This window comes from Halichoeres trimaculatus, unplaced genomic scaffold (assembly GCF_033239565.1).
Source record: "Halichoeres trimaculatus isolate MK-OKI-2021-1 unplaced genomic scaffold, fHalTri1.1 fHalTri1_scaffold_7, whole genome shotgun sequence".
NCBI lineage: Eukaryota > Metazoa > Chordata > Actinopteri > Labriformes > Labridae > Halichoeres > Halichoeres trimaculatus.
Window position 1 is genome coordinate 13,225,982 of NW_027437185.1, and position 9,928 is coordinate 13,235,909.

At 40.1% G+C, this 9,928-nt stretch overlaps 1 protein-coding gene across 1 annotated transcript; it reads right to left on the reverse strand.

The window, feature by feature from the left end:
- Positions 1-276: 276 nt before the first annotated feature.
- zc4h2 (zinc finger, C4H2 domain containing) lies at positions 277-9,305 on the reverse strand. Its single transcript, XM_074674115.1, has 5 exons — positions 9,146-9,305; positions 8,255-8,426; positions 7,882-8,054; positions 1,273-1,435; positions 277-922 (listed from the first exon to the last, which is right to left on the reverse strand). The coding sequence occupies exons 1-5, from the start codon at positions 9,196-9,198 to the stop codon at positions 809-811; spliced, it is 675 nt and encodes a 224-aa protein (XP_074530216.1). The 5' UTR covers positions 9,199-9,305; the 3' UTR covers positions 277-808.
- Between the last annotated feature and the right edge of the window lie 623 nt (positions 9,306-9,928).

The following is a 9,928-nucleotide window of genomic DNA, read 5'->3' on the forward strand; positions in this document are numbered from 1 at the left end:
ATTAACACAACGAAAGGGAAAATGTTGTGGGGAAGTCGAACATATTCTTACCTCTTTATTTAAAAAAAAACACCCTCATTCCAGCCATTTAGCCATTAAACACTTATCCATATGCTGATGGTGCCGGCCTTGCTGCCTATGAGTCAGCTGTTATGTTCACACTGCTTAATAACACAAACGGACGTCTAGCCTTTGTTTTGAGTGTAAAAAAACAAGACATGCTAACAAGGTTATTACAAAACAGCCATTTATTTTCTTAACACTGTATTAAAGTTTAACAACACTATTCTGAGCAAATGGGTCTTTTTTTCCCTTTCAGCTTGAGGTTACCTAACACTGTTAACATTTATACAACATCATGTTTATCTGAATCTGCAGTTTAGTCTGATTTTTATATTGGCACATCAATACACAACAAACAGCCATTAAAGCACACATGCATTAAAATAAAGATACACAGTACAGGACAACTTCTAAGTAAATGAAGAGATCAATATGAGCAAAATTAAATGGTCCTTTATGCAGTTACAATGTTAAAGGCTAGTAAAGCTACGACAGACGTCATACAATGACAAACAAATCCAAAGCACTGATAAAACAACAGAATGACAACGGACCTTTGATTAACCTGACAGTCAAAGTAAAAAAGTACTGAGAGGATATGTTGAAGTGGGGACTGTTGGTGGAATTCTCCTGAAGCAATGATCTGTGTCTCCAGCCATACTCTGTGATGTACATGGCTGATCTTAGATCAGTGTATCTGACCAGGTCCCTTTTAGCCGTGCTGAAGCAGAGGGAAAAGGGGGATCTACTCATCTGGCTTCCTCTTGGGCTTCTTTGGGTTGCGGGAGCGGCTCTTGGCCTTACACAGTGGGCAGATGGGAGCATTACGATGAATCTGCTGGTGGCAGGACAAGCAAGCCTGGAGAGAAGAGAAGATATTAATCGATCATTATTTTTTTACTGGCTGGAGCAAATTTACCAGACACTATCTGAGCAAAGGAAGTCTAAGCTGACGTCTGAGTTTATTTTTTGTTTTTTGTTTTTTTTTACAGTTTTACGCAACACACAATAAATGACAGTTAAAATCCAATTACATCTTGGAAATTAACATTTAGAAAGAAGATGCTAAGCAGCCTTTTACTGTAGCCTCAGCTTTGATTAAAGATGGCTGCTGTGACCTTGGGTCAGACAGACCATTTATCATGTACTCAAACTTCAAAATGAAATTTTTCTCATCCTGGCAGCTGTATCTGCTCATTAGAGGTGTACCTTCATAGGTGGGGGTTGTTGTCTGAACGTGGCTGTCTGGCGCGCATCTTGCTTCCTGGACACCTGAAGCTGTTGTGCTGCTGCTGCGGCGGCGGCAAGGGATTCTGGGATGGCGGGCTCATGCGGCTCTTTCTGCCACTCTGCTTTCTGCTTCTCAAAGTAACTGTTCAAAGCAAAGAAAGAGAGAAACCTGGCTAGCTGTGATTCTTATTCGGAGCTTATGAATCATATCACAGCTGAGATTATCCCATCCACGCTGTGTATCTAGAGATGTGGAGTGGCAAGACCAAATACAAAAGAGACTTAAATTGGAGAGCATTGTAGTGGATCTCGCACATCCACTTTTCATGTGCAACTCTGAGAAAAAGTACAGTCATTGAGAGAGTGTTTGTCTGCGTGTGTGCGAGTATATGTCTCTGTGTGTGAGTGAGTGTGTGTGGGCAGGGGAGGGCTGGGAAAGAAATTTGGCCTTGGACTTTATGCCTGACTGGCCCATTTTCAAAAGTAAAAAAAAAGTGATATCCCATTTCTTTACGCTCTCTGGTTTCTCTCAAAATAGTCCTGTGATAGAGCATTGACAGAACCCATTTAATTGGGTCTATTTCTTGTTACCACGGCCCACAAGAACATATGATTTTAAGGTTATGAGTAAAAACAACAAGCCTGTTATGACTGTGCATTCTAATTCACTTTTAATCAAGTTCATGTTTTAGTTTTCTGCTACTACCTTCATTCAGAGTGCTGGTTTCTATGCTGGTACCTCACTCTCTCAGTGTCTTTGCATGTTCCCCATCGGACTCCGACAGGCGACTTCTTTTTCGCCAAGGTTGTCCATTACACCTAGTACGACAACTTCATTGGGCACTACTGCTGTTGAGGAAAATTACCCTAGAATTACACTGCTGGCAGCAGCGGTGTCCACGGCGTAGCTGTATCATCTTCCACCTACTTGATCACTCAGCCATCATCATAAATCTCTCTAAGTGATGAGTTCTGTACTCTAAATAAAACCAGAATTGAACAAAAGTGATAAGCTTCAACCACAGAGTATCTCAGGGAACATCAAAGAGCACGCTACCGAGAAGGAAAGGAGAGACAGCAACCATCTGGCCAGAAATGAACTCATCATCTGAGCTTCCACACAGTGCAGAGCCAAACTGACGAGCTAGCCTGCCAACAAGGCTGTCAGCGTGCAGAGCAGCAGTGGCCCAGCACACTTTCTCGCAACTAAAGCTCTTTATGCAAAGAAAAATTCAATTCTCAGTACATCAATCACCAGAACCAACCAAAGTTAGTTTTGCATTTCAATCTCTTCTATAATTCCCAATGTGCCCTCAGGGGAAAAAAACACAGAGGAAGAACAAGGATGTCAGAGTTGTCTCTATGAGTAATGGTTCAACAAAGTCAGGACAGCTGCTGGAGACGTGACTAAGTTTTGTGTCTTTACATTGGATGAAAAAACTAAGAGCAAACAGCATTTCCTGACTCAAAATCTGCAGTTTCTAAAAATCATTTAGAGTCTCCGAGGCCAGCCTAAATAACCAACTGTCATCAGGTACACTTCTATCCATTCACTTGATTTCACCCCTCACCCCTGTTGGGAGTTGCAGGATCATGTACACTTGAGAACATGAATAGTTTTCATGGCTTCATCCAACACCCTGACCACAAATAAACAACACAGGCTTATCTGAAGAGCTCCAGGCCAGTGGCACATTGTTCTGGAGTCAGAGCATAGAGAGATACCAACTGAGCCCTGTATCCACGTCCTCTTCAGCAATACCTATGTAGGTAAAAACAAAAATCTGGAGCGCAGACGGTCACACTTTATGAGGTTTGCCCTAAGAAGGATGGCCAGGGTTTGATTCCAGCCTGAGGCCTCTGTCACACATGTCACTCCCCACTCTCTAAACGCCCTGTTTCCCACCCTATCCACTGCCCTCCTCTATGTGATTAAAAGCATAAAAAGCCCAAAAATATACCTGGGGAAAAAATCTGGTCTAACATTTGGATGACTGAATTATTCTTCAAACAAAGGGTCCACTCTGAAAAGCTTGTGCTGACGGACGTCAGGTGGCAGTTTGTGCTGCTGAGAGTCCGACTGCTGTGCCTCCAATGTTGTGGGTAACAAGGACGTTTGTGAGTTTGAACATGAATTCATTTGACTGCTCTGGCACCGATGGAATTTTCTGAAGCCAAAAAGTTTAGAAAAATTGATCATTTTTCTGATTTTACAGAAAAGGCAAAATAGAAAATCTGCCCAGGACCAGCAAAGGAACACCTATCAGGTACTTCTGTTTGAGCCTTGAGCTATTCTGGCTCTCGAGTTCTGGCACTCGCTTCAGCACTTCTAATCCTGTGGTTTATTTCAGTACAATGACAGGACAGTCATTGTATTCTATTATATTCTGCTTTGCACTTAATTATCAAAGTACTACAGAGACATGTTGAAAATGTTAGAATAAAACACCTTAAATACAGATCAAGATGGAGGAAATTCTGAATTTGTTCGTTCTTTTTCCTGATCAAAAAAATCGACACGGATCAGATTTGATTTGCTAAGGTTTACAGGTATTTGTTTCAGAGGCTTTTGTCAGCCTAATAAATTGCTGTCAGTACTTTACATCAAAGCCATTAAACCATTCAGACTATTTAAAACTCTCACCATTAAACGCCTTTCCAACAAAGCAGACCTCAGTACCAAACCATGTCAAGTTTCATTTCTCCATCCCACCTTTTCTTTGCTCTGATTCACACCCCGAGGAAAAATCAGCGCCATGTTTTCTGCTCTTCCTATTAAAATAAGACCTCAGACACATGATAATGAAGGAAGGTAAACTGGATTCTTTGTTGACATCTGAAAAAAAATTATTACAGTTCCTGTTCCAAAAATTTCAACTAATTAGTTGCTAACCCAACAACTCATGACCTCCAACCGTATTTAATGTCAATAGTGACTTTTGAAGAGCTCATGCTCCGAACTTTGCCAATAAAATGCGTCATTGTGGTAATGCGAACTTTCCGCTGATCAAAAAAACCCATTAGTTAATGCTGTGATTTATAACCATTTTTACCACTGCACAAAGGTGCATTATTTCCAGCTGCATTTAGACTGTAGGCTTAAGGCTTCTTTGCTGCCTGCTGTTCAGTTAATTAACGCAAGAAACAGGACAAATTCAGATTGTGAGCAAATGATGGTGCTTCCACTGTCAAAATGCAGTTATGATTTTTTCTTGATTTGAATTTTGTTAACATTTGGAGTGTGGAGTGTGCAAGTGAATCCCTAGACTTTATTTTTTCTTATTATCTTCAGATCCAGGGGAAAAAAAAACATGATACATCATCTGTTCTCTCTGAGTGAATCAAATTTATCTAAATACTTTGGTTGTTAAAACATTGTTTTAAAGGCATAATACAAATGTTTTTCACAAACTACTTTTTGAACCTATCGACCCTAAATGAGATTTTTTTTTTTGTTGCTAATTGGTAACCAAACATTCCTGACCTTCTCAGTCATAGCTGCGGCCCTCTGATCTAGGATTTCTCCTTTATTAACAGAAAGTTGCTGCCCTAACTGAGATACAGTTACTCAATAAGAATGATGAGTTGATATGGTCGGTGGGATTCGTATTTTCCCTTCCTCACTGTTAATTACTCTGAAGCACATGCCCCCCAACTGCTGCTTCTGTCTGGTTATTTAAAGACTGCTTGTGTGTGACCCTTGTTAAAAATAAAAAAATAAGACATATGAGTTCATAAAGGCTCAATTGATAATTTTCATTGCTTGAAGCCTTAACTGTTAATAAAACCTTTGGGTTGAGATTTAGTTGTTGCTACAAACATTGTAAGACTGTGAAAACAGAGTTCTTGGGTCTCAAATTATAAAATTGATTACATGAGGTTTCCTCAGTTACACGAAGCCCAAGCCTTCTAGTAAACTCAATGCTCTGCTCTGCTCGTGACATTGCAAGCTTTTTTTAATTTGAGCATGACACAGTGCTCAATTTCTCCCCAGAGGAATCTTGTTTACAATTCCTAAACTATTATACTGCATCATGCTTTAGATCCTGCAGTTACCATATCAATGCTGAGGAAACCAAGAGACCATCTGTCATTGCAATCCGTCTTTAGGGCATGCTAATGAACTAATCTACCTTGTCAGCAACCTTTTAACTTTTACATTTCAGTATGCAGTGTTTTTGCTTCTTGTTTGGTAATTACAATGAGCATCCTGGTCTATTCTACTATTTAAAATGACAAATACAGTATGTTGAAGTCTAAAAGGACCTGGAAAGCACTTCATACTGTATATCAAGGATGTGCCACCTTTTTTTCAAAGAAGGCCTCAACCAAAAGACAGAAGCTCCTACTGACATTTCTAATAACTGTTAAAGAAACAATGTAGTGAATGCTCTATTTGGTGTTTCACAAAAAATAAAAAAAAAATCTGTACCCCAATTCTCTCAATACCAGATGATAAATTACCACCTTCTCAAGAAGATTGATCTCCATGTTTGATGGAAAATGGAACAGTTGATATGGGAATATATGTAATATGATGCTTTCAAGACTATTTTGAAAATCAAATATGTTTATCCCACATTCAGAATAATGTATGCACAAATTTTGCCTTTTTTTGCACCATTTTGTAGTTATGATCTAGCTGTGTGTCCTCTTTTGTGTATTAAGTGCATCCTAGAAGTATTCACAAAGTGCCACTTTTTCCACATTTTGTTTGTTACTGCGTTATTCCAAATAAATAAATAAATGTAAAAATAAATTGATTTTCTCCTCTATTTTGTACAAACAGCAGCCCACAATGACAATGTGAGAAGTTTCTTTTTGATTTTTTTTTGCAAATGTATTAAAAAAATATAAAACTATAACATCACATGTACATAAGTATTCACAGCCTTTGCTCAATGCATCTGCTGAAAGATGAACTGTCGCCCCAGTCTGAGGTTAAAAGTGCCCTGGAGCAGGTTTTCATTCAGGATGTCTCTGTACATTGCTGTATTAATCCATTTTGACCCTGACTAGTCTCCCAGTTCCTGCAGCTGAAAAACCTGCCTCATTGAGTTTCTGAAATCCTGCAGCTCCATCTTGCCAGGCTCCGTTGACCAACAAATTCACTCGGCTAAATTCTGACCAGTCCAATCAGGGAAGAGAGGCGAGAGCAGCGGAAGTGACGCGCAGACATGGCGTCAGCCGACTTTCGTACTTGTTAGCGTTCCTTAGTTTCTTTGTTAACCATGTCTCTGAAGTTAACTTTACAAAAATGGCAGCAGTCGTCTAAAGCCATTATCACAGCGGTTTGTCGTGTCCCCGTAGTTGTTCGTCTATTGTTTCTCAGCCGCAGCACACATAAGCCACTTCATACCGTGGCGAGTGTGTCAATCAGAATGGTCGTCCAATCACCAGCTGCTGATTTTTCTGAAGGTCCCGCCTCTGAAAACTAATCCGAAGAGCTGCTACCCAGATGGACTAGTGAAATATATCTGTGGTGGATATACAGAACTGTCTGGCATGTAAGGTTAGAGGATCACTGGAGCTCTGACAGATTGATCATCAGGTTCTTGGTCATTACTATGAATAAGGCACTTTTCCTTCGATCACTCAGTATAGATGAGTAGCCAGCTCTTGGAGGAGTCCTGGTGGTTCTGAACTTCTTTAATTTACAGATTATGGAGGCCACTTTGCTCATTGGGACTTTCAAAGCAGCAGAAATTCTACCCTTTCCTGGATTTTGTGCCTGCACACAATCCTGTGCCAGAGATCTACAGACAATCCCTCTGACTTCAAGCTTGGTTTGCGTTCTGATGTGCTCTGTTATCTGTGGGACAGATGTATAGACAGGTGTGTGCCTTTCCAAATCAATTGAATTTACCACAGGTGGACTCCAATTCAGCTGCAGGAACATCTCAAGGCTGATTAGTGGAAACAGGATGAACCTGGGTTAAATCTTGACCTTTGTGGCAAAGGCTGTGAATACTTATGTACATGTTATGACTTAGTTTGTTTAATTAAATTTGCAAAAAAAAAAAAAAAAACCTTTTCATGTTGCCATTATGGGGTGTTGTGTGTTGAAGTTTGAGGATTTTTTTTTTCATTTTAGAATGAGACTGTAAAATAAAATAAAAAATGTGGGAAAAGTGAAGCACTGTGAATTATTTCCGGACATACTGTATTTGACTCTGTGTTCAGGAGCACATTTTCACATTTTGATACATTAAATCATCTGAGACACCAATTTTAAGTTTTCTTGTGTTTCTGCTCAATTTTAGAGTTTTCATATTCACAGTTTTATACAAGTATCATATGAGTAGTCTGTATGTAGTTATATGGGATGGTACTGATACATTTTAAGATAGGAGCTGAAGGCCATACACAATTGGACCTCAGGCCATAATTAGCCTGACTTTGGACATACCTGTTTTTTTTTGTTTTGTTTTGTTTTTGTTTGTTTTGTACAAAAACAATATTTTCTGATTTAGAGCCTGTTGTGAATGCATTCTTATCAGTGTCCATGAGCTTATTTTGGAAACACTGTTAGTGTGCATCACATGTGTTTTTGTATGAGTATGTGTCTGTTTTTGTGTGTATACTGACTCCAGGGAAAGCTTCTCCTCTTCCTCGTTCAGGTTTGGGAGACGATGTAAGCCCAGTGTCATCCTGAGAGCATCGACATGCTCCTTCAGAGGTTTGTACTCATCATGTAGGCGGCGAGTCGTTTCTAGCAGTTTATTCAGGTCATTCTCCGACTGCTTGATGGTGCTCTCCATCTGGGAGGGAATAGATCAGGCATTTTAATAAACATGCCTAGCCATGAAGTATTTGATATAAAACAATAAAAGCACTGAAATTTTATGTAGTACATCATTACTTGTGTTGTTGGTCTAAAAAAGCTAATTACACTCATCTGAAAAGTGAGGAACATTTCCTCTGTGGAGGGTTTTTGTTTCTGAAAGTTGTGCTCACTCACCACATTGATATCTGCATGGATGAGCCGCAGCTCTTCAACATGTGCCATTTTCTCTTGTAGAAGTAGATCCATTTCTTGTTTGTACTCTTTAAGATGCTTCTCTTCAGACTCCAGAGCCTCAAACTCGACTTTGAGACGAGATTTGATTTTCTGCATCTGGATAGTCTTGTTCCTGCAGCCAGGGGCCCAGACAAAAGATACCGGCTGTCAGATTATTTCTCGTCGTGATGCAGAGGAAAATCAAGACATATTTTCTCCCCAAAACAACGACATCAAACACAGCACAAAATCTTTCCCATCTGTGTTCATCCACAGTGCTTTGAACTAGGGTGAAATCATGAACAACTTTATGAACGTTTTGCATTATTGTTACAATGAACGAGCAATGACAACAGGAGTAAACTGATGTCTTAAATGAATGAAATAATGATGTCTATAAACCTCTTATACTTTTATTAAGCTTTCCTGCGGGGAATTTAAGAGATAAAACAAACACCATCGGTGATTTAATGACAGACCGATAAGCTTAGAAGCAAAGTAGCTAGTTCACCCATGGAATTAATTAGCATCGCACATCTGGCGTTTCTCAGAAACACATCTGGGAAATTGTTGCACTTTCACTCACAACGTGTAGCTTTGAGCTCTTTTGTACCCACGCTTTATCTCGTTTCTAATGACTGCTCCCTCTCTACGACGAAAACAAACCCAAAGGCGAACCGAAACAAACGTTAGAGACAGCATTTGCTGCAGACCCAGCTAATTTTAGCTAGCTAGGTAACAAAAGCCGAGCCAAGGGGCTCATCCTCGGCCAGCTAGCGATAGCTAAGATAACGTTTCTCTACGTGTCAAACAGCTGGCCACCATACATATCAAACCACCACCGGGTCTTACCGTATTTCCAGTATGTTTTCTAATTTGCACATTATTTCTTGTTCCTCCGCCATGGTTTCGCAGTCCCCTGTCGTTCAGTTGGCCAGCTCGGTTACCCTCAGGGCCACGGTGGTCTCCTTGTTGATAAAAACACAATAGCATATGAGAGCGAGCACACGAGCACGCGCGCGCAATGTGAAACAGTGGCTACGTCCACGAGCCGTATGCCACACACAGACTGTGGCTAAAGCTGCAAGAGTAAGTATGCAGGTCTTATTAACGGTCAAACCAGGCTTATACCGGGTATAGAAAGGGCTTCACTCAACTGGACTATTAACGTCACACGAAAGGAAGCTGTAAACCCCTGAATTTTAGAAAAAAAGGGGAAAATAATACAGAAAAATGTAAAGACTTTCTGGTGAACCCTTGCACTTGTTCGCACTAGGCAAAAAAACTTGTGGTGAAAGTTTTCAAATGTGCATTATAGTAAAATGATAGGGGAGAGCGGGGTAAACTGAGCCACTTTTTACATTGTTTGACCTGTTGGCAAGTTGGAATGAAATTGAAGTGAAATCAACACATGTACATTAATTTCATGATGTCTCACAACAATGGAAATAATTGGAACACATCCGCAATTTGGTCATGGAAATACAACCTGTCTAAAAAAAATGGTCTTTGTGGCTCAACTTGCCCCAGCTAAGGGGTAAATTGCTCCACCTCAGAGGGTAAATTGAACCACATGGGGATAAGTTCACCTTTTGACTTTTTTTTGGTAGCGTTCCTTGAAGTTGATGAACCAGT